Source organism: Lactuca saligna, chromosome 5, assembly GCF_052625555.1.
Source record: "Lactuca saligna cultivar CGN05327 chromosome 5, ASM5262555v1, whole genome shotgun sequence".
NCBI lineage: Eukaryota > Viridiplantae > Streptophyta > Magnoliopsida > Asterales > Asteraceae > Lactuca > Lactuca saligna.
In genome coordinates this window covers 270,402,777-270,429,641 of record NC_136421.1, presented here as the reverse complement: position 1 = coordinate 270,429,641, position 26,865 = coordinate 270,402,777, and the positions used below count along the sequence as shown (strand labels likewise).

The following is a 26,865-nucleotide window of genomic DNA, read 5'->3' as shown; positions in this document are numbered from 1 at the left end:
TTCCGAAAAATAATTATAAATTAATTAATAAACTTCGGAAATTCATATCTTCTTCATACGAACTCCGTTTTCGACGTTCCTTATATCCACGGAAAGGTGAGACTACGATCTACAACTTTCGTTTAGACTCCGTCGGCTAATTTTGACTTTTATTTTTATTATTTATTTTTAGAAGGCCGGGACAGAAAAACTTCGTTATAAATTCATAACTTCTTCGTCTGACGTCCGTTCTCGCCTAACTTTTCATTGCTTCGCTACTAACAACGAGATCTTCGATTCTCGTTTAGATCACTAAGGCTAAATATCGCTCTAACGTAAATTCATATTTTACGTCACTCGGCGTTGTGCCGGTTCTGTCTCGAAACTTCGACAGGTCATAACTTCTTCGTTATAACTCGAATTTTGGCATTCCTTATATCTCCGAAATCCTTGTTTCAACCACTACAACTTTATGCAAAGATGTCGGGCTTATCTCACACTTTAATTTTGACGCTTATTTTATTCTTAATTCATTAAATTATAATTATTAAGAAAATAAACACATGAATCACATAATTCACATAATTCACAAATAATACATTTTTATTATTTCAAATTGGGGTTACAAAGGTTAACCTAGACTATTACATTGCTAAAAATGGCAAGCCTAGAAACACGGGCGTTACAATTCTCTCCACCTTAGAATGATTCCGTCCCCGGAATCACACATCAACAAACAAATGCGGATAGCGACTCCTCATGTCACTCTCCGTCTCCCAGGTGAGGTTTGGCCCATTCGTGTGTTTCCATCGGACAAGCACTAACTCCACCATCTTACGTCGCAATTTCTTAGTCTTTCGGTCAACAATTGCCTCTGGTTCTTCAATCAACCTTTTGTTCTCATCGATTCTCAACTTCGAAAGTGGAATCATGTCGGGAACTTCCCCCGTGAACTTTCGTAAATAACACACATGAAAAGTGTTATGAATTCCACTCAGTTCTTCTGGTAGTTCGAGCTTGTAAGCTTGGTTCCCAATCCTCTGAAGAAGTTTAAACGGTCCAATAAACCTTGGACTCAACTTTCCCCTTTTACCAAATCTTATAAGTCCCTTCCACGGCGAGACTTTAAGCAAAACCGAATCCCCAACTTCAAAAGTCGTCGGTCTTCGCTTTTTGTCAGCATAACTCTTTTGACGATCTTGAGCTGCTAACATTCTTTCCCTAATTATTTTCAACTTTTCAGCAGTCTGATGAACCATCTCTGGTCCCATAAACTGCTTTTCCCCAGCCTCAAGCCAACAAGACGGCGTACGACACTTTTGTCCATACAAAGCTTGGTAAGGTGCCATCTTAATGCTCGAGTGAAAACTATTGTTATCGGAAAATTCTACCAACGGTAAATGTTCATCCCAATTACCTAGGAATTCCAAGGTACATGCTCTCAGCATATCTTCAAGTGTTTGTATCGTTCGTTCGCTCTGACCATCGGTCTGCGGATGGTAAGCTGTACTTAAACACAACTTGGTACCCAATTCTTCTTGTAGACTTTTCCAAAATCGCGAGGTGAAACGACTATCACGATCCGACACAATTGTTAACGGAACACCGTGAAGTCTCACAATTTCCTTCACATAAGAATTCGCAAGCTTTTCCATAGACCATTTCTCCCTGGCTGCTATGAAATGCGCACTCTTAGTGAATCGATCAACGACCACCCAAATCATGTCGTGACCATTCTTTGTTCTGGGTAATTTAGTGACAAAATCCATGGCAATGTCTTCCCACTTACCCATAGGCACAGGTAAAGGTTCTAAACTCCCGTACGGTTTCTGATGTTGTGTCTTGACTCTCGCACAAGTCACACACTCGGCCACATACTTTGCAACATCAAGCTTCATCGTCGGCCACCAGTAGTAGGGTTTCAGGTCCCTATACATTTTAGTGCTACCGGGATGAATCGAATACATGGTCTTGTGAGCTTCTTCCATCAGAAGATCTCTAACTCCTCCTGACTTAGGTACCCAAATACGATCTTGGAATACCTTCAGTCCATGACCGTTTGTACCAAACACCAACGTTTTACCCAAACGTTCCTCCTTTCGGTCATTTTTCTCAGAAGCTTCCTCTTGAGCTTTCTTTATACTTTCCACAATGGTCGAGACAACTTCAATTCTCAACGATCTTGGCCTTTTCCTTTCAAGATTGACTTTCCGACTGAGAGCATCAGCAACAATATTAGCCTTACCGGGGTGGTAAAGTATCTCGCAGTCGTAGTCCTTGAGTAATTCCAGCCAGCGTCGTTGCCTCATATTCAATTCCTTCTGATTAAAGAGATATTGGAGACTCTTATGATCAGTGAAAAGTTTGCACTTAGTGCCATAGAGGTAATGCCTCCATATCTTCAGAGCGAAAACTACCGCTGCCAACTCCAAATCATGAGTCGGGTAGTTCTTTTCATGCTCTTTCAGTTGTCGAGACGCATATGCTATCACCTTTTCTCTTTGGGTTAAAACACAACCCAATCCAACCCCAGACGCATCGCTATAAACAGCGAAGTCTTCAACTCCTTCGGGTAGAGAAAGTATCGGTGCCTCGCATAGTTTCTTCTTTAGCTTCTCAAATGCTTCTTTATGCTTCTCACTCCAAGTATAAGCAGCTCCTTTGTGGGTCAAAGCTGTCAATGGAGTAGCAATCGAAGAAAAGCCTTGGATAAACCTTCGGTAATATCCGGCTAATCCTAAAAAGCTTCGAATCTCCGTGGGACTTTTCGGTTGTTCCCACTTCATTACAGCTTCAATCTTTGCTGGATCAACCATTATCCCTTCTTGGTTGACCACGTGACCCAAGAATTAGACTTCACGAATCCAAAAATCACATTTTGAGAACTTAGCATACATCTTCTCCTTCTTCAAAACTTCTAACACTTCTCGCAAGTGTCTGCCATGCTCCTCCTGGCTTTTTGAGTAAATCAGAATGTCGTCGATGAACACTATCACGGATTTATCAAGGAACGGATTACAAACCCTATTCATTAAATCCATGAATGCTGCCGGAGCATTGGTTAGTCCAAACGACATAACCAAGAACTCGTAGTGTCCATATCTAGTTCTGAACGCAGTCTTCTCTATATCCTGCTCTCTTACTTTCAGCTGATGATATCCTGACCTAAGATCGATCTTCGAGAAATAGCTCGAACCTTGCAATTGATCAAATAGGTCATCAATCCTTGGCAACGGATATCTATTTTTTATTGTTGCCTTGTTCAGCTCTCTGTAATCAATGCACATTCTCATACTTCCATCTTTCTTCTTCACGAATAACACCGGAGCTCCCCAGGGTGATGAACTAGGTCTAATGAAACCTTTGTCCAACAACTCTTGAAGTTGCATCATCAGCTCCTTCATCTCCGTTGGTGCTAATCGATAAGGTGCTTTTGCTATTGGCGTGGTTCCTGGTAACAAGTCAATACGGAATTCCACTTGTCGATCAGGTGGTAATCCAGGAAGATCTTCGGGAAATACTTCCGGATAATCACACACCACAGGAATACTCTGCATCACCTTCTTCTCCTTCTTAGCATCAATCACGAATGCTAAATATGATGTACATCCCTTGGTCAAACACTTTCTGGCTTTCATTAGGGAAATGATTCCAGAATTCACTCGGCGTTTGTCCCCATACACCATAAATGATTCCTTCCCAGGCGGGTTTACTTTAACAATCTTCTTCTTGCATAAAATTTCAGCATCATTGGCGCTGAGCCAATTCATTCCCAACACGATGTCGAAACCGTTAAGTTCGATAGGCAATAATTCCTTGCAGAACTTATTCCCATTCAAGTCAATTAAGATGTTTTTCATACGATGGCTAACAGGTACAAACTTGCCACTAGCGACTTCGACTAATAAAGCATTATCTAGTCTATCAACAGGCAAAGCTAGTTTTCTACCAAATTCATGCGATATAAAGGAGTAGTTGGCTCCAGAATCAAATAAAATTTGGGCAGGCAAATTGTTAACGAGAAAGGTACCTGAAGCGACATCAGCTTCATCCTTAGCAGCTTCCAGTGTCATCTGGAATGCTCTCGCCTTCGGCTTTGGTGGAATGTTGGGCTTAGCTGCCTCCTTCTTCTTCGGACAGTCTTTCAAAATATGCCCCTCTTCATTACAACCAAAACACATCCTTTTGTTGTTCGGACATTCATTGGCAAAATGTCCAACCTTTCCACACTTGTAGCAAGTTACATCCTCGCTACATTTCCCGAAGTGCTTTTTCTTACACTTTTCACACCACTTCGCTTCCCCTCCTTTACCCCCACCAAACCTTTTCGAATCAGATTTTGAAAATTTGCTTTTCTTGCCGTAACCAGATGTTCCCTCAAACTTCCTCTTCTCACCAACCTCAACCTTGTTGGTGGTTCTCCCCTTTATCATGTTCTCAACAGACTTGGCAGCCCAGATAGCTGCCTCTAAAGTATGTGCCTGACGTACTGGCACCTCATACTCCCATGGGAGTCCCTTCGCATACCGGTCCACCTTCGTCAGCTCGTCTGGAACGATACGCAAGGCAAACTCCATCTTATCGGTGAAGTTATTGGTGTATTCATCAACTGACATACTGCCCTTAGTCAATGTCAGGAACTTGTTCTCCAACTCCAACAGATTTTGAGCCGAGCAGAACTTGCGCTTAAACTGCACCAAGAACTCTGCCCATGACAATTGCAGTGGCTCATTAGGGCTCAAAGTCTTCCCTAGAGTGTTCCACCAATGAACGGCTCCACCTCGGAATTGACGCACGGCATAAATGGTTTGCAACTTACCTCTGCAGCCACACGTCATGAAGGCTAGCTCCATTTCGGAGATCCAATCCATAACCCCAATCGGATCCTCCTTTCCATTGAAGGTCGATGGTTTGCAAGTCAAAAAGTCCTTGTACTTGCATCCCATTCCATCATTCCTTCCATCGCGGTTATCTTGCCTAACTATCGGTGGGTTGGCTTGACCAACTGATCCACTGAAGTTTCCACCTTCCGAGTGCCCTTCATTTAATTCAGGCTCTTCCACACGAATCGATAGTTCTTCACGATTTTGTTGAAGCAACCGTCTAGTTTCCTCCATCTGACGATCCAACATCGTCTGAATCATCAATTGCACACCAGCCATGGTTATTGGCTCAGGTGCTGCTGCTACAACAGGTCTTTGTTCAATCACTGGTGGTTGATTCCTATTTTCATCAGCATTTCCAACTCCACTTCTTGTTCTCACCATTTTTGATCTATACACCGAATAAGGTGAAATTAGATCCTTATTCACGATAGATATTCAAATCATCCTTATCACTCCGAAACGTTTACATGCTAGTTCTAATATCGTAGACGTACGCTTAGAATCCTACACACATAAGGTTTCTAGATCCGGTCGGCAACAGACCATAGATCCGAACAAATAATATCATATATGGCAACATATAACATTTAGCACATAAAGCATTTTAGGCAACTTTCCTAAAATAAACTAGTGCTTGTGTCTTAAAACATAACAGACACATCTCAAAATTCCACTTAGCATTCTAAGTTTAAGTCTAGAAATCCTACAAATTCCTAGTTCGCTTAAACTAATGCTCTGATACCAACTGTGACATCCCCAAAATCTCGGCCAGAAAAGACCGATTTCATTTATGCTTTTTAAAATAATTTTCAGAGTAAATCCTTTTAATTTTAAAAGAGATGCGGAATTTGTTCCCAAAAACAAAACATGATAAACTAGTTATTTATCAAAACATTTCATAAAGAAATATGATTTCATTTCATAATCAAAAGTCGGGATGTCATGTTCCGATACAGATCATAAAGCATAAACGATAGCATTACAAGTCTTTCAACAAATATATACATATACAGACTTGTAAACAAAACAACTTGATGTTCGCCCATCTTAAGCTCTGGCGCCACTTCCTGTAAAATAAATCAACTGAGTGGGTCAGGCTTGGGAGCCTGGTGAGCATATAGGGTTTTCAACCCACAATAAATAATTAAATTAATTATTATCAACCAACAATAACCCAGTTACCCATTCCCGTTATTCTCACTTTATGTCCCTAAAATAACTAACACAAGGGAGCTAGTCTAAGAATATTTCATCGGGACGACTACACATGCTTCGGGGGTTCCTCAGCAATATAAGTCAAATAAGGCAACCATGGGGGGGATGGAATACAGCGAATGAACACCCAAGTTCATTAACACCTACAGGTTATGAGCCTGCTAGCGTTCCACATGACTATCTAGAAAAGTCCGTGGTCGTCATCTAAATTCCGCTAGATGACTGGATCAAACAACAACGAGGCCTCTCATCTGTTTATTACACACCAACTATCTACCCATATTCTACCCAACATATTAGTAGATAAAATATACATTTTTATACGTAGTTTCAAAACCTGTATAGCATGCTCAATCAAAACATTTTTCACATAACAGATGAGGCATACACACATAACACGTATTTCATAGAGAATACTTCAGATCTATAAGATAGAAGAGAGTGAATATACACTCACACGTATAACAACCAAATATATACACATAACACGTATTTTATAGGAAATACTTCATAATATTGTGTTGGAATGAAAGTAACTACACACTCACTTGATCAGAAGATGATCGGGCAGCACTACGGCTTGCAGAAGAGGTGTTTCTCCGTAGATCTGGAAGATCTTCACAAAACCGGGCTCCTCGCGGGCAGCGTTTCGGCTCGGGAACCGCACTTCTCGGGATCTTCGGGATCTCGGGACTCGCTTCGGGACTCGGGAATATTACCGGGGCTTCGGGATGGAATCGGCACGCAAATCGAGGCAAAAGATGAGAGAAAATGAAGAATTTGTAAAAGAAAACTCGGCTGCTTCGGACCTCCTTTTATAGTTGCTGAACCTCGGGATTACGCGGGGCGTAACTTCGAGGTACGCGGGGCGTACTGCCTCAGAGACGTAAGCGCTTGCATCATCCGAAGCCACTTGCTGCGATGTCGACATTTTCGGAGTACGCGGGGCGTACTCACTTACGCGGCGCGTAAGTCGGATAAGATCTGTGACTCGCCTTCGGATAATGCTTCCGAAAAATAATTATAAATTAATTAATAAACTTCGGAAATTCATATCTTCTTCATACGAACTCCGTTTTCGACGTTCCTTATATCCACGGAAAGGTGAGACTACGATCTACAACTTTCGTTTAGACTCCGTCGGCTAATTTTGACTTTTATTTTTATTATTTATTTTTAGAAGGCCGGGACAGAAAAACTTCGTTATAAATTCATAACTTCTTCGTCTGACGTCCGTTCTCGCCTAACTTTTCATTGCTTCGCTACTAACAACGAGATCTTCGATTCTCGTTTAGATCACTAAGGCTAAATATCGCTCTAACGTAAATTCATATTTTACGTCACTCGGCGTTGTGCCGGTTCTGTCTCGAAACTTCGACAGGTCATAACTTCTTCGTTATAACTCGGATTTTGGCATTCCTTATATCTCCGAAATCCTTGTTTCAACCACTACAACTTTATGCAAAGATGTCGGGCTTATCTCACACTTTAATTTTGACGCTTATTTTATTCTTAATTCATTAAATTATAATTATTAAGAAAATAAACACATGAATCACATAATTCACATAATTCACAAATAATACATTTTTATTATTTCAAATTGGGGTTACAAAGGTTAACCTAGACTATTACATTGCTAAAAATGGCAAGCCTAGAAACACGGGCGTTACATATATACTTAGTGATATAAATGGGAATTGAAGATCTCATCGATAGTAGTGCAACGACAGAAAGACGGACGAAAACGGAGTTCAGATGAAGGAGTTATGAATTTCGAACGGAGTTTTCCTGTCCCGGACTACTAAAGATAATATATAAGTAATATATTTATAATATATTAAAAATAAAGTCAAAATTAGCCAATGGATTCTAAACGAGAGTTGTAGAGCATAATCTCACATTCGCGTCGATATAAAGAACGTCGAAAACGGAGTTCGTATGCGAAAGTTATAAATTTCTGAAGTTCAGGGCGTGAAACCCCAAAACTGTTAGAGACCACGACGTGGCAAGCAGTGCCACGACATGGCAAGCTCCTGACACCTCTGGGAGTCCCCCAGATGAAACTTGAGATGACGCATGCAGTGACGACCAAGCCCACGACGTGGCAAAAGGTTCCACGACGTGGAAAGGGCCAGTTTTGCCCTATAAATAGGTTTAAAGGGCCAGCCGAGTTTGGTTGCTCATTCTCTCATCTCTCTCCCATATTACATTGTTTTAAGTGCAACTTTAACCCCCCAAAGCCCCGGTATCACCCGAGACCCGAAGCGAGTCCCGAAGCCCGAAGATCCCGAGAAGAAAAGAGTTTCTGAGCCGAAGCTCTGCCCGCGAGAAACCCGGTGTGTGAAGTGATCCCGGTTTCACCGAAGAATATCTACTTGAAGAGTCGTAGTTCTGTCTGATCATCTTCTGATCAATTGAGTGTATAGTCCCTTTCATGAACACGATTTTAATACAAGTATTGTTTGAATGTATTAAGTATATGTTTGGTGTGAGTGTGTACTTACTTTCTTCTAACGCATAACTATGAAGTATTTTATACGATATACATGTTACGTATATATTTTGTTATTATATGTGTGAATGTATATTCACTTTCTTTTATCTCATAGATCTGATTTATTCTCTATGAAATGTGTGTTATGTGTGTGTGCCTCGTCTGTTATGTGGAATATGTATTGATCGAACATGCTATACACGTTTTAAACTATGTATAAAAATATATATTTTTATCTACTAATATGTTGGGTAGAACATGGGTAGATAGTTGTGTGATAAACAGATGAGAGGCCTCGATGTCATTGTGATCCAGTCATCTAGCGGAATTTAGATGACGACCACAGACTCTTTCTAGACAGTCCCGTGGAACACTATCAGGCTCATAACCTGTAGGTGTTAATGAACTTTGGTGCTCATTCCCTGTATTCCATCCCCCTCATGGTTGCCTTATTTGACTTATATTGCTGAGGAACCCCCGAAGCATGTGTTGTCACCCCGATGAAATATTCTTAGACTAGGTCCCTTGTGTTAGTTGTCTTAGGGATGTAAAGTGAGAATAACGGGAATGGGTAATTGGGTTATTATTGGTTAATGAAATTAAATTAATTATTTATTGTGGGTTGAAAACCCTATATGCTCACCAGGCTCCCAAACCTGACCCACTCAGTTTTCTTTACATTACAGGTAATGGCACAAGAGTATAAATAACTGTTGTAAGGTCTATTTTATATTGTTTATGCTTTTGGTATGTATAGGAACATGACATCCCGATGTTTTTATTATTTAATGAAAATACATTCTCTTTGAGAAATGTTTTGATAAATGGTTATCATATTTTGTTTTGGGAACAAATTCCGCAACCGTTTTCTTTAAAAGATTTACTCTGATTTTATAAAACAAAGCATAAACAAATCGGTCTTTTTTAGCCGTGAAATTGGGGATGTCACAGAATGTGTCTTTGATATTACAGAATATCACATTGGAACTTTGTTACTAGAGATAATTCCATGGTACTGAAAGTTCTAATTCAAGGTACACTCCTAGAACACTTCTTTTACATTAAAGTTTCCAACTCACATGTAGACTTTTCAAGTATCTCTCATTATGGAAACATTTCCATATTTCCATATGACCATCAATTCTGATAGAGAATCATGTTAATATGGTACATCAAAATTAACATCATACATCTAATTGTCCACAACCAACCAGTCTTTTGGTATAACCTTAGAATGTTCTTGACAGTTTAACAACTTTAGTCATACAAAATTCTAGTCATTTTTCTCACAATGCTCTGAGCATTTGAAAAATTAGAATAAGTGAATATTATAGCATATATAATCAATCATATATCTAAAGCATATGGGACTCGACTCATTATATCTTATATAAGGATATGATATTTGTTTAATCTTTTGCTATAATATTTCTATATATTGAATTACCTATGTTGAACCATTTCAACATGATATTCATATATGTATATGTCTAAGTTCTATTAGACTATACAATCTAAACTTTTAGATTCGAAAAGAAGTATGAGTGCCATCTCCCTTAAGTCTACTACAGTGAAACAATTCCCAAACTTCACAATTTGCAAATTAAAAACATTGTTCCATACGAACAACATTGTCAACATGCAATACTAGCATAACAATTATGCTCCCCTAGCTTTGACATGTACCCATAAATCAATTGGAGTTTTAGAAATCAATACTCTTGACTTTCTACTGAAGTACGCTTAGCGTACCCATATGTACTCTTAGCGTACTCCCCCTGCCCTAAAACTAAAATCTTGCCACTAGGGCTTTCTTGTGGCTAATTCTTTCCAATACAAATACCAAAATGACATAAATTAAAACCAAGGGATGGATTTGAAAATACCTGAAAATCGGGGTGTTACATGAACGTTCATGATTCTCTTCCCGTTCTCACTGTGGGAGTATATTAGTGGGTTATACTTATATTTGTATTCGTCTTATTGTATAGCCTGATAGTATAGTATTAGACCCATTGTATTTGGCCTTTCTATATGTATCATCTATTTATACCAATTCGTTAATGAATGTTGGGTTATGGGAAAATACCAAGTTAATAATAGATTTTAAATTTTTTTAAATACTACAAAAGATGTTTTATAAACCTTTCCAATCAATATCTAAACAAAATTAAAGTATAATAGTTCAAATCCAAATCATCAATAATAAATCAAAGTCTAAGATCTCTTAGTAACTTTGTTTGCAACTGTAAGTGTCTCTAAAGTTATGCTATTCGAAACACACATCAAAATGATGTCATGCTAGAAAGCCTAGAGAGACACATATGTGTTGTTTGTTTTTTTAAAGCAAAAATTCATTAAGTATGCAGAGAGGTGGACAAAACGACTGCTGACTGTAATAAGAAGCGTGTATGGATGAATTTTTTTAAAGGCTTTAGCATTTTCTTTTTAGATGTAAGTAATGACCACTAAAAACATGATTTTAATATTTAGATGATCAGATTTCCTAAAACCCTTCTTACAACTACTTCTACTTCTAATAGAAGCCTACAAACTTATTCCAAATTAATAACACATTAATTAATAGATCAAATTTATTTAATCAATCAGCAAATAACTATTTATTTATTTATACCTCAAGAAATAACATATAATATTCATTCTTATTAATTATTTAAAATCCTTTTAAATTATAGAGATTTAACTATGGATAAGAATTAATTACTCTTCGCATTGGATCCATTGGTACTTTTGATTTGATCCTCAAAATTGTTCATACATTCACATAAGAAGCGTAAATTCAAAGTAACCTAACATGTATTCATCTACTCAAATAAATGAATGTTTTCTTTGCCACTTTGGTACATGTATTCATCTACGTGTTCTTTGATAGGTTTCCGAGCTTCAGATGTGTGCAAACTACAGACACACGTCTACCATGCGAAGGAATAGGAGGATGTGGCCGACTTCGGACCATGTTTTCGAGTACACGGGGCGTACTCCCCCGAAATTTGTTTTTCAAACTTCAAAAATTCATAACTTTCACATACCAGCTTCGTTTTTTATGTTCTTTATATCCACACGTAGGTGAGACCGTGCTCTACAACTTTCGTTTAGACTCTGTCGGCTAATTTTCACTTTATTTTTAAAGTTATATTTTTAATAGACCGAGATAGGAAAAGTATGTTAAAAATTCGTAACTTCTTCATCCGACGTCCGTTTTTGTCTATCTTTTTACCATTGAACTACTATCGATGAGATCTTTGATTCTCTTCTAGGTTGTGTCGGCTAAAAATCGTTCGATCTATAATTTGAATTTCGGGCTGCACATTACTTTGCCAAATTTAGAAAATTCATAACTTCCTCATACGAAGTCAAATTTGACGTTCTTTTTTATGCACACTCTCATTTTAACGTATACTACGACTTTCATTTAGATTGCTAAGGCTAAAAAACACTTTATCATAAAACCATTTTTTTACGCCAGATAGTGTCGTGCCGGTTCTGTTGCGAAACTTCGACATGTCATAACTTCTTTGTTATAACTCGGATTTCGGCGTTCTTTATATCTCTGAAACCCTTATTACGACCACTACAACTTTCTTCATAGATATCGGGTTTATCTAACATTTTATTTTTGACGCTTATTTTTATCCTTAATTTATTATTTTATCGTAATACTCAAATAATTCATTTTTATTACTTCAAAACGAGTTACGATGGTTGACCTAGACTATTACATCATCATTAATGCTGAGCCCAGAAACACGGGCGTTACAATTCTCTCCCTCTTAGGATGATTCCATCCCCGGAATCATGCATCAACAAACAAATGTGGATAGTGACTCGTCATGTCACTCTCCGTTTCCAAGGTGAGATTCTGTCCATTCGTATGTTTTCATCGCACAAGCACTAAATCGACCATCTTGCGTCGCAACTTCTTAGTCTTACGGTCAACAATCGCCAATGGTTCTTCAATTAGTCTCTTGTTTTCATCCATCCTTAACTCATAAATTGGAAGTATGTTTGGAACTTCTCCCATGAACTTCCTCAAATAACACACGTGGTAAGTGTTATGAATATCATCTAGTTCTTCTGGTAGTTCTAGCTTGTAAGCTTGGTTTCCAATCCTCTGAAGAAATTTAAATGGTCCAATAAACCTTGGACTTAACTTTCCCCTTTTACCAAATCTTATAAGTCCCTTCCATGGCGAGACTTTAAGTAAAACCGAATCTCCAACTTCGAATGTCATCGATTGTCTTTTCTTGTCAACATAGCTCTTTTAACGATCCCGAGCTGCTAACATCCTTTCCCTAATCACTTTTAGTTTTTCAATAGTCTGATAGACTATCTTGGGTCCCATAAATTGCTTTTCTCCAGCTTTAAGCCAACATGATAGTGTTCGACCCTTTTGTCCATACAAAGCTTGATAAGGTGACATCTTGATGCTCGAGTAGGAAAATTCTACCAGAGGTAAATGTTCATCCTAGTTAGATTGGAATTCCAGGGTACATGCTCTTAGCATATCCTCCAAGGTTTGAATTGTTTGTTCGCTTTGACCATCGTTCTGCGGATGGTAGACTGTACTTAGACACAACTCCGTACCCAATTCCTCTTGTAGACTTCTCCAAACCTCGACGTGAAACGACTATCACGATCTGATACAATCGTTAAAGGAACACCGTGAAGTCTTACTATCTCCTTCAAGTAAGCATTTTCAAGTTTATCCATAGCCCATTTTTCATTGGCTGCTACGAAGTGTGCACTTTTAGTAAACCGATCAACGACCACCCAAATCATGTCATGACCACTCTTCGTTCTGGGTAGTTTAGTCACAAAATCCATGGTGTTGTCTTCTCATTTACCCATGGGTACAAGTAAAGATTCTAAACTTCCATACGGTTTATGATGTTGTGCCTTAACCCTCGCACATGTTACACACTTGACCATATACTTTGCAACATCGTGCTTCATCGTCGGCCACCGGTAGTAGGGTTTCAGATCCCTATACATTTCCGTGATTCCAGGATGAATCGAGTACATGGTCTTGTGAGCTTCTTCCATCAGAACATCCCTTATTCCTCCCGTCTTAGGTACCCAAATCATATATTGGAATACCTTCAGTCCTTGAGTGTTTATACCGAACACTAACGTTTTTCCCAAACGTTCTTCTTTTTGGTCATTTTTCTCTAAAGCTTCTTCCAGAGCTTTCTTGATGCTTTCTATAATCGTCGAGACAACTTCAATTCTTAGTGCTCTTGGCCTTTTCTTTTCAAGGCTCACTTTTCGGCTCAAAGCATCAGCTAAACCATTTGCTTTACCAAGGTGGTAGATAATTTCACAATCATAATCCTTAAGTAACTCCAGCCAGCGTCGTTGTCTCATGTTTAATTCCTTCTGATTAAAGAGATATTGAAGACTCTTATGATCAGTGAAAAGTTTTCACTTTGTGCCATAAAGATAATGCCTCCATATCTTTAGGGCGAATACTATCGATGCCAACTCTAGATCATGAGTAGGGTAGTTCTTTTCATGTTCTTTCAATTGTTTTAATGCATATGCTATCACCTTATCACTTTGGGTCAGATCACAACCTAACCCGACTCTATATGCATCGCTATAAACTACGAAGTCTTCAACTCCTTCGGGTACATAAAGAATCGGTGCTTCACACAACTTCTTCTTTAGCTTCTCGAATGCTTCCTGATGTTTCTCATTCCAAGTATAAGTAGCTCCTATATGGGTGAAAGTTGTCAATAGAGCAGCTATCGAAGAAAAGCCTTGGATAAATTTTTGGTAATATCCGGCTAATCCCAAAAAGCTTTGGATCTCCGTGGGACTCTTTGGTTGTTCCCACTTTTTTTATAGCTTTAATATTGGTTGGGTCAACCATAATCCCTTCTTGGTTAACCACATGACCAAAAAGTTGGACTTATTGAATCCAAAAATCACATTTGGAGAACTTTGCATACAACTTATCCTTCTTCAGAACTTCTAACACTTCTCGCAGATGTTTGCCATGCTCCTGCTTGCTTTTTGAATAAATCAAAATGTCATCTTTGAACACTATCACAGATTTATCAATGAATGGTTTACAAACCGTGTTAATCCAATCCATGAATGTTGTTGGAGCATTGGTTAGTCCAAACGACATAACCAATAACTCGTAGTGTTTATATCTTATTCTGAATGTAGTCTTCTCAATATCCAGCTCTCTCACTTTTAGCTGATGATATCTTGACCTAAGATTAATCTTTGAGAAATATCTCGAACATTGCAGTTGATCGAACAGGTCATCAATTCTTGGCAATGGGTACTTGTTCTTTATTGTTTCCTTATTCAACTCTCTATAGTCTATGCACATCCTCATGCTTCCATCATTTTTCTTCACAAATAACATCGGAGCTCCCCAGGCTGATGAACTAGGTCTAATGAAATCGTTGTTCAACAACTCATGAAGCCGCATCATGAGCTCCTTCATCTCTGTTGGTGTTAATTGGTATGGTGCTTTTGCTACTGGTGTTGTTCCTGGTAACAAGTCTATTCGAAACTCCACTTGTCTATCAGGGGGCAGTCTAGGAAGATTTTTGGGAAAGACTTCCGGATAGTCACACACTACTGATATACTTTGCATCTCCTTTTTCTCCTTCTTAGCATCGATCACGAATGCCAAGTATAAGGTGCATCCTTTAGATAAACATTTGTTGGCTTTCATTAGGGAAATGATTCCAGAATTTACTATGCACTTGTCTCTGTACATCATAAATGACTCTTTTCCAGGCGGGTTTACCATCATTATCTTTTTCTTGCACAGTAGCTCGGCATCATTGGCGCTAAGCCAATCCATCCCCAATACGATGTTGAAACCATTCAACTCAATGGGTAGCAGCTCCTTGTGTAATTCGTTTCCATTCAAGTCGATGACGATATTCTTAATGCAATTGCTAACAGGTATGAATCTGCCACTAGCAACTTCTACAATTAGGGCATCATCAAGTTTTTCTATAGGAAATTCTAGTCTTCCACCAAATTTATGTGATATAAAGGAGTAATTTGCTCCAGAATCAAACAATAAATTGATAGGCAATCTATCTACAAGAAAGGTCCCTGAAGCGACATCTGTTGCATCCTTTGTGGCTTCCAGTGTCATCTGGAAAGCTCTTGCCTTCTGCTCTGGTGGGAGATTGGTCCTTGCTGCCTCTTTCTTCTTCGGGTAGTCCCTCAAAATGTGCCCTTCTTCGTTGCACCCATAACAAACTTTCTTATTGAAGGTGCATTCATTGGCATAGTGCCCAGACTTTCCACATTTAAAACAAGTGACCTCCTCGCCACATTTCCCAACATGTTTCTTCTTACACTTGTCACACCATTTTGCTTCATCTCCTCCTCCTCTAGAACCAGACTTCGAGAATTTACTTTTCTTGTAGGATCTCGAAGATCCATCGAACTTCCTTTTCTCATCAACCTCTGCCCTCTCCTGACCCCTTTCCTTTAACCGGGTCTCAACATTCTTGGCTGCATGCTCAAACGTCTGTCTTCAACGTGCTTGCCATCTTGAAAGTTGGGCCAAAGTCTGATGGCAATCCGTTAGCAAAATTTTCAATCTTGAAGAGTTCAGTCGACACTATATAAGGAAATAACTTCATCTTTTCAGTAAATGCAGTAGCATAGTCATCAATGCGTATTTTCCCTTTCTTCAAGTTCTGGAACTCATTATTTAGGTCTATCAGATCTATTTCAGAGCAGTACTGCATTTTCAACTGCTCTAAGAAGGTTTCCTATGACACTTTCAGAGCTTCTCCACGTGGCATTGTGTCTACCAATAGCTTTCACTAGCTTAAAACTCCGGTCTTTAGTTGTTTAACCGCAAAAATAGTTTTATGCTTGTCGCTATAGTTGCAGCTTTCAAATACCATCTCCATTTCGAAGATATAGTCCATAATTTCTACAGGCTTTAGGCTTCCGGAAAGACTTGGTGGTTTGGCGCCCAAAAAATTCTTATACATACGCCCATCTCTGTTGATTTCCCTCTTCCGGTTATTCCATTCTGCCACTGTGGGCTTCGCTTGACTGACAGTACGACTGTAATTTCCTTCCTCTGATTGTCAGTCATTTGGTTCAGGTTGTTCAATAGACATTGAAGGTTCACTCATGTTGTTCAGTAATAGTTGTCTTATTTCTTCCTTTTGTTCAACCATCATTTCCTGAACCATGACTTGTACTCCAGCCATTGTGATTGGTTCTGGTGCAACTTCTACTATCGGCACTTGCTCAATCACTTGGGGTTGAGGTTGCTGATTCCTATTCGCATTTCCAGCTCCACTACGGGTTCTTGTCATTTTGATCTATATACCAAATTAGGCAAATTTAGATATTTATTCACGATAGATATTTAAATTCTCCTTATCACTCCGAAATGTTACATGCTAGTTCTAATACGTAGTCATACACTTAGAATCCTGAACACATAAGGTTTCCAGATCTGGTTAGCAACAGACCATAGATCCGCACAAATAATAACATATATGGCAAACATATAACATTTAGCACATAAAAGAATTTTAGGCATCTTTCTTAAAATATACCAGTGCTTGTGTCTAAAATATGGTAGACACTCATCTCACGATCATCACTTAGCATTCTGAATTTAAGTCTATAAATCCTACAAATTCCTAGTTCGCTTAAACTAATGCTCTGATACCAACTATGACATCCCCATTTTTACGGCCAGAAAAGACCAATTTCATTTATGCTTTTATAATAAAATCAGAGTAATCTTTCAAAGAAAGTGTTGCGGAATTAGTTCCCATAACAAAATATGATAAAATTTATCAAAGCATTTCTTAAAGAAGTGTATTTTCGTTTCATTACAAACTTGGGATGTCAAAATCAATACAGATAAAAAACATAAACAGTATAATATAGTTCTTACAACATTTATTTACATCTATTGGCCTATAATCCAAAATCCCTCCTCCAGTCATCCAATTATGCTCTTGTTCCACTACTTGTAATACATAAAGCTGAGTGGGTCAGGCTTGTGAGCCTGGTGAGCACATTGGGTTTTCAACCCATAATAAATAAGTTTATGAATTTCATCAACCAACAATAAACCTAATTAACCATTCCCGTTATCCTTACTTTACGTCTTTAAACACCTATCATAAGGGATCTAGCCTAGGGATCATCATCGGGATGAACACTATTGCTAATCCTCATCCATATATGTCTGTAAGGCAACCATGAGGGGGATGGAGTACACCGGTGAATACATCGCTCACAATCACCTGCAGATTTTGAGCATGCTAGTGTTCCAATGGACTGTCTAGAAAAGTCTATGGTCGTCATCTATACTCCGCCAGATGACTGTAACATCGTCAACTTCGATGCCTCTCATCATTTTATTTCATCACACATCAACTATTTCATCTACCCATGTTTTACCCAACATATTTGTAGATAAAAATACATATACAATTTAAATCATTCTAAACATATATAAAACATTCATTCAACATACATCTCAAATAAACAAACAATATATATATATATATATATATATATATATATATATATATACATAACACGTATTTTATATAAAATACTTCATATCTATGTGTAAAATAAAAGTGACTATATACACACCTGATAAGATGGTGATTGGACAACACTTCGTTCCTTAAAACATTTTTTTTTATGAAACCGGGAGGTTTGCACAAAAATCGGGCTCTTCACTGGCAGAGTTTTGACTCGAAAAACTCTTTATCTCGGAGACTTCGGACTCTCAGGGGCTTTATTCTAGTGCTAGGAAGGTTCCCTAGGCTTCGGGGGGTTTAGTGTAGCTTAAGAGAGAGTAGAGAGTGAAAGAGATTTGAAAATTGTAAAAGAAATCGGGCAGCCTCACACCCATTTTATAGGTGGCCGAAGCCTCTCATTACGTTGGGCGTAACTTTGGTACGCAAGGTGTACCCTCGTACGCTGCGTGTAGAAGCTATGTGTTCTCTGATCGGTTTCTGAGCTTTGGATGTGTGCAAGCTACACACACGCGTCTACCATGCGAAGGAATATAGGGATGTGGCCAACTCCAAACCATGCTTCCGAGTATGCGGGGCGTACTCCCTCGAATTTTGTTTTTCAAACTTAAACAAATCATAACTTTCGCATACAAGCTCTGTTTTTTATGTTCTTTATATCCACGCGTAGGTGAGACCGTGCTCTACAACTTTCGTTTAGACTCCGTCGGCTAATTTTGAATTTATTTTTAAAGTTATATTTTTAACATGTCGGGACAGGAAAAATCTGTTAAAATTTTGTAACTTCTTCATTCGACGTCCGTTTTTGTATGTATTTTTACTGTTGAACTACTATCAACGAGATATTCGATTCTCGTTTAGGTTGTGTTGGCTAAAAATCGCTCGATCTATAATTCGAATTTCGGGCTACACATTGTTGTGACAAATCTTAAAAAATTCATAACTTCTTCATATGAAGTCAGATTTTGACGTTCTTTTTTATGCACGCTCTCGGTTTAACGTATACTATGACTTTCATTTAGATTGCTAAGGCTAAAAAACACTTTATCATACACTCATTTTTTACATCACACAGTGTCGTGCCGGTTCTGTCGCGAAACTTCGACATATCATAACTTATTCGTTATAACTCGGATTTCTGCGTTCTTTAGATTTCCGGAACCCTTGTTACGACCACTACGAATTTCTTCATAGATATCGGGTTTATCTAACATTTTATTTTTGACGCTTATTTTTATCCTTAATTTGTTATATTATCATAATACTCAAATAATTCATTTTTTTATTTCAAAACGAGTTACAATGGTTGATCTACACTATTAATCATCATTAATGTTTAGCCCAGAAACGCGAACGTTACACTATAGTCGTGGTAACCATTACAGATGGCGTAAGTGTAATGCTATTAGATGGAAAAGATCAAATTATAAATATAGAAAACTCTTTCAGTAAGGGTAACAATTTATGACACGCCATGAAACGAAATTGGGACGAAATGGAAATTCAAATTAGTGTTCGTGTCAAGTGTAAAAAAATATGACGTCGTATCATATCGTGTTTGTGTACAAAATTTGACACAAAATTACCACGATTTAACATTAGTTTGTCGTGTTATGTATCATTAAGTATTAATTAAATATATATTGTTATTTTAAGTTATTATCGTGTCGTGTTGTGTTTTTCATTTTTAATTGGTACGCTGTTGTATTAGTTAAAAAAACACAATATCATATCGTTTCATGTTACATAAAATATTTTTGAGTTGAACAAAAACACGATAAATTGCCTGTTTGTCACCTCTACTTTTTTGTCACTATTAATAGTGAAATCAAATATATATATATTTTTTTTCTTTTTGCCATATTCCTATACATTTAATTGTGGTATTTGTCATATTCAAAAAAATTAATAAAATTTTATTAATATTTAATTTCTCCTACACGCTTTTCCAAATATTAGGCCATGGGTGATTAACTACGTCTACTACCCATACTTTTGAAACTCAGTGTTGTCTCCTTTCGATCTAAAGCATGATTCAGCTTAAATACGTCGTTTTATATTATGTCGACCCATATATACTTATGAAACTCAATGTTGTCTCCTTTCGATCTAAAGCATGATTCAGCTTAAAAACGTCGTTTTATATTATGTCGTCTGGTAAAAAACTGTAGTTCTATTAAAATGCGAGGTTAGGTACATAGGTTCGTCTTGTATCATGTCATGTTGTTCTAAAATGAATTATATAGTAAAATCGAAATTAGGAATTTGGATTAATTAATAATTAAAAGCCATGTGACATTACATTGTCCATCTGAAATTGGAGGCTCGCCTGTCGAGAACATCATGTGGCCATGCACATTCATGGCAATATGCTCCATTTAACCAAATATATTCTTTTCGCATTTTTTCATTATAAGCCTTTTACATAAAATAATTCAGTCATAATCAAATGATATTTAATCCACCAGTGGTTTACCTAAGGAATTGTTCTAAATTAAATCATCACATTTTTTATTGTCCAATTATTCGCTTTCCTGATAAAAATACCAAGGACAAAATATATAAATCCAAAATATGTAGCTCCTTACAGAATATTGTGTCATTGTGTGAGACCATAAGGCACACACAAAATAAAGCAAATCTAGATTTTTATTGAAGACATTTAATGAAATACCAAGTGTTCACTACTTGAAAATTTAGAGGTAAAAAGACAAAAAAGAAGTAACTTTTCTTAATATTTTTACAAGAAATAACAAAAAATTAATAAAAATCCCCTCATTAACTGCCCATTTTCTAGGACGCACTGTTGGGAGAGCATCAATGTCAAAATCAAGACTGTTTTACCATCGGCACCACGAACTGAGGACTCTATGAAATGGTCAAAAGTCAAAACGATTTAAAAACAACACATTTAAAGATGCATTTCGACTGAAAAATGCACTATTCAGTATAAAATTGTTTGGTACTACAAAAATGTTTTTTTTTATCAAGAATACACTTTTAGTATTTTCTTTTCTTCGCAGGGATTTTCATATACCACTTTCACACCAAAAGGAAACTACATATTGTGAAAACCAAGTCTTAGGTTTGAGAAAAGTTTTTATTTAAAAATCGATATAAAAATGAGGAAAATAAAAAAAATTAACTTTAAATATGCGAGAACAATTTCCGCCTATTTTCATTGTTCAGGCCCATTTTATGGTGTTCATGTTTGTTACCCATAGGTCTCTACGAAATGAGTGGATATTTTCGGAAAGACCTTGGTATTTAGTCATTTTCTTTTCTAAAAACTTTAAGGAAAAAGTAAAGATGTTGGTTATTTTCGGAAAGGCGCGTTGAGTTTCAAACTTTCAATTTGAGAAAACTTAGAAAACAATGAGAAAATGTAAAACTAAAAAATTAAATATCCTTTTATATTTTATTCTTAATTATTTAAAAAAAAAATTGTGTAAAGAGGGTTTTATGCCATAATTTCAGTGTATTAAATTAAAACCGAGGGAACGTGTTTATTTAATTGTAGGTTGACTTGGTTTGACCTGTAATTTTGGGAATTTTCCGTTAAGCTTGGCAATTGGCATTTCAAGTCTGACCTTCTTCCCTTCTCACCACTCCGCCATTCATATATACTCCCACTTTCGATCTCCTTCAAAACACAAACAAGAAGAAGAAGAAGAAGAAACGGATCATATCAGACATGGAAACGCCTACTAAACGACCTCTTCTCAAAACCATCTCCAGCAACTCCTTCCGCCTCCGTTCCCCCAGTCTCAATTCCGTACGCCTCCGCCGTATCTTCGATCTATACGACACCAATCACGACTCCTTCATCACCATCGACGAGATCAGTCGCGCCTTGACGCTCCTCGGCCTCGACGCCGACAAGTCCGATTTAGATTCCATGATCAAATCATACATCCATCCGGGCAACGCCGGCCTCACATACAACGACTTCGTGAGCTTGCACAGCTCCATAAACGACTTGTTGTTCGGCCTTGAGGATGTACAAAAACCGGTGGCCACCAAGGAGGAGCAAGAGGAGTCGGATCTAAAGGAGGCTTTTAAGGTATTTGACGAAAATGGAGATGGATTTATATCGGCGAAGGAATTACAGATGGTGCTTGGGAAGCTAGGGTTTACGGAGGCTACTGAGATGGAGAGAGTGAAGATGATGATCTCGTCGGTTGACCTCAACCACGATGGCAAAGTTGACTTTTCCGAGTTCAGGGACATGATGAGGGTCCTTGATCAATAGTTCATGTATGTTTCTACCTGGAAATAATATGCAGAGTTTTTTTTTTTTTTTTTTTTTTTTTTTTTTTTTTTTTTTTTAATAGATTACCCAATATTTGCATTTATCATTTTATCCTGCATTCTATTTCCCCCCTTTTTTGTACAAAAAATTGGGAGAAAACATATATTATAAATTCTGCAAGATGACGATCAATTTCTCTTCCAATGGTTCCATATAAAGACGTGTACATTTGTTTATGTATATTGTCATAATCACAAGTTCACTTAAGAGATAAAGTAACATATCAATGATATATTATAACTTTTATTTAAAGTTAATTGATTATGGCTTGACACGAGGATAATGTCATAGAAAATCTTATGTTTGACCGAAAATATCGGTTTTACCCTCCGATGGATTTTTGATTTGGTTATGCGCCAGACAGTTTTGCCTTTTTTACTTGTAATAATAGGTTTTCAGGAAACATTATTTGTGAAAAAACCCTTTAAGATTACAAAAAAAAAAAGGATTTTCGAATTTGTAATGATGAACACAAAGTGACATCGCTTCCTATAAAGTCCGAATGGAATAAGATCCTACTTAGTAAGGTTAATATATTTCGATAGAGAGTTGTCTTTAACCGTTTTCTTACCATAACAAACTTGTATAATTGTGGTATTGACATTATTTGTTCCTTATGTCCGATTTATAACAACTCTAAAGAAAGATACCCAACATGTGCTCATGAGGTATTAAACGACGTCCCAAATTCTTCTTAAGATAAGTTGTTGGTGTGATATAAGTTTGTTCAATCTTATTATTATCTGTGATTTACATGGTTGTTTGAATTTATTTTATATATCCATGACTTGTAAAACAGTTTTGGAGGTGATCATAGTCACTATGGAGGGTGATATTATTTCTATGCAATTTTTTTAAAGAAAAATAAAAATATTTTATATGTTTAAAAGAAATATATCATATTATTTTTATAAAAATAAATATAGTTGTATAAGTTATTATTTTTGAAATACAAACATAAACCTTTTAAACATATAAAATATAAATATATTTGTCTAAGTTATTATACAAATATATTTATGTTTATAAAAAGAGAAATTAAATATTCTCTTATTTTCCTTACTACATATCTTTCTATCAATTTGAAATGATGACAAATGTATTAAAATATTATTAATTTTATCCAAATATAACACATGTACACCCCGTTTCCGAGTTCAACTTAACTAGAGAAAAGAAGGGAAATAGATGAAAATGAAAAGAAAATAAAAGAAATTGGTGTTCCTGAGTTTCATTAAAGGAAGAAAATTGGATGAATCGAAGAGAAACAGAACGAATCAGAGAGAAATAGAATGATCACTTTCCCTCCTAAGTTTCCTTCCTATTTGGAATGATTTGGAAATAAAAAACAAAATAATTAACTTTCCTTTTATTTATCTCCAACTGGTGAACACAAAAGAAAATTTAAATTTCCTTTTATTTCTCTTCTTTTTTCTTATTACTTTATTTTCTCTTCTTTTCTTTTATTAGTTTAAACTCGGGAACTAGGTGGTAATGAAAATAAATAGGAAGAATATAGGAGGATTTTAAATTTCTCTTATAATAAATACGATCCGTGATTATTTATGAAATACAAAACTTTTAAACGTATAAAATATTTTTATTTTCCTTTTAAAGAAAATAAATTGAATGTAATTAATGCCATATTATTCACATGTTAAATTATTTTATTATAATTAATTTATTAACTAACAACAGTTTTTTTAATTTTGATTTGAAAAATTTTAAGTATTAATTAAGGAATATATATATATATATATATATATATATATATATATATATATATATATATATAGAGAGAGAGAGAGAGAGAGAGAGAGAGAGAGAGAGAGATGGGCTTAAGGAATATGTGGCTGTCATGTACCTAAGCTTATATATGGAAACCTCAAAACAATGTAGTTTTTACTCATTTATATCAAAACTAATCATTATATATATCTTTTACTATTCTTTCTTAATCATGTAACTTACTAAATCGATCAAATTTATGTTCTTTTGTTTCATTGTGTCTAAGAACTTAAAGTATTAAAAGTTGTGACCATTCAATCAACCTTACTAAATTCTAAATGAAAACTAATAGAATAAAAGATAAAAGAAAAATATTTCATAACTCAATCAAGGTTTCATAAAATAATTGGATATAACTTTTTTCAATTAAAAGACAAAACACTTGAGCTATATTCGTTAAAAAATATTGATTTTTTATCTTCTCTATAAACTTCAATAATTATTTGCAATAAAATTATATATAATTGATCTTTTTCATTGCATAATTGTACTTAATTCAATGATATTCTATTAAAACAAAACTAAGAGAAAATGAAATTGAATTTGTTTTGTTTAAAACTATGTCGTTTAAAAGGTTCTATACCTAAGTTTAGGTACCTAACAACCACATATTCACTTTTCCATATATATTCGTTTGATATTTAAATTTTAAAAAATCATTTAGTTTTATCAAATTTTAAATATATATTTATATTTTATATGTTTACAATCTTAAGAGTTTTTTTGTAAAATATTTGTAAACTTAAAGGTTTTTTTCCAAACAATATTTCATGGTAAATTGGAAACCTGTTATTACAAGTAAAAGGAATAAAACCAACAAAAACTAAAAATCTATCAGAGGGTAAAGTCGATATTTTCGATCAAACTTAAGGTTTTTTATGACATTAACCAGAGTTGAAAAATATAAGTATTAATTAAGGATTAGAATTTAGTTTATCAGTCTGGATATCCCTATTTCTCTAGCATAAAAACAAAGTAAACTTTTTGTTAGCATTTACTACTATATATTTATAGTAAACGATATGGATATATGAGTAAAATAACAATTTTCGGTTAATTAAATCAAGTATCATGAAAGTCAAAGTTAATAATGAATACGCTGCTAGCAATTAAATTGCAACATCTATATGCAAGAAAAAGGTACTGGTATCTAATCAGTAGGAACATGACTTATTTACAAAAAGGTTTTAGAATTGTCTCAACCGTGTCGACATACCATCCAATCTCTAAAGAAATGAGTGAAAGGACTAGCACAAATGAACAAATAGCGTTTATCATTTTGTCAGACTCTGGAATCTACATGAGTGCCAATAAGGGGTTCAAATTGTGATGTAACGCAAATCTTGTGGAAACAATATATTTATACATGGTACCATTCTCCGTGGTGACATAAATCGTTCTCAAACACTACGAAACTTTTGAAATCTTTGCAATATTGAACTAAAAAATAATTGTTTTGAAAATGGTAATGTAGCTTTTAATGCTTATAAGGTCTTTGATATTACTTATCAAAATGACTTTTTAAACTTTTTGATTTTTTTCAAATAGTCAAAAGTTTGAGAATAACTTTTTAAACTTTTACTTTTTCAAAAAGCTAGGAGTTTGAAGGTCCTTGGCAAATTTAAAAGTTATTTTTAAAAAAAACTTTTTGATAAGAAGAAAAAAATTGTTTTAAAAGTCATGATTTTGTGACTTTTGGCTTTTTAACCTTTATTTCCTTAAAAGTTAATCTAAACACATTTTTTTTTTTGGAATAAATCAAAGAGTCATTTTGTTAAAAATGACATTTTAAACAAAAAAACAATCACAAACACCCCCTTAGGCATTTGTTTTTTTCGATAAGATCTTCATCTCCTTTTGTTGTCTTATAGTGTGTAGACGTTTCTTCTAGCAAACTTTTTGTTTTTTAGTAAACCACATACTTAAAAGGTATGTGCATCATCTTTTGTTGCAGACCAATATTCACCTGTTTGCAAATTTGCGGATGTCTTCTTGGTAAAATAAAAAAGATTAAATTTTGTTCATATTGTTACAAATTTTAAATATTACTTTTATGTCCTTACAAAATTTGAAATTATATATACGCCTGCCTAAAACTATAAATTTGCATGTATAAAAACATGTTAATAAATAGACAAAAATCATAAAACTACATTATTTAATATAAATATTAACATTAAATAAATTTAGGAAAAACAAACTTGTGATACCAATATCAATTCAAATTGATTGATGTTATTAACTTTATTGATCAAACAACTTGTAACATCATAATGTTTTTATATCTTTTTTTTTTCATTTCAAAATAAGAGTAATCATTTCAAAATTATTTCCCAAAGTATAATAAAACAACCATTTGTTTCAAACATATCACATTGTGTTCAAAATCAAAGTAATAATAATAATAATAGTAAAATTATGTCAGCGGAAGTCTCCAAAAGCATACCAATGGATGCGATATAGTTAGGTCTCACCCTTCCCCTTGCTACCAGGGGTGGATACATGATTTCATAGTAGGTGTAGTGTAACAGCCCACATACCATGATAAAAAAATTCATTTTAAAACAAGAGTTACAGTCATTAAATTGTTTCAAAAACCATTACATATTAACATTCTCATATCATCAGAGTAACAATATCAATAAGTGTGGAAAA

The 26,865-nt window shown here is 35.7% G+C and overlaps 1 protein-coding gene across 1 annotated transcript; it reads left to right on the top strand.

Annotated features, from left to right (window-relative positions):
* Positions 1-21,695: 21,695 nt before the first annotated feature.
* On the top strand, positions 21,696-22,408 carry LOC145047792 (calcium-binding protein CAST-like). The gene has a single exon (XM_078996151.1). It carries the CDS (start codon positions 21,805-21,807, stop codon positions 22,360-22,362), a length of 558 nt encoding a protein of 185 aa, XP_078852277.1. The 5' UTR covers positions 21,696-21,804; the 3' UTR covers positions 22,363-22,408.
* The last annotated feature ends 4,457 nt before the right edge of the window (positions 22,409-26,865 follow it).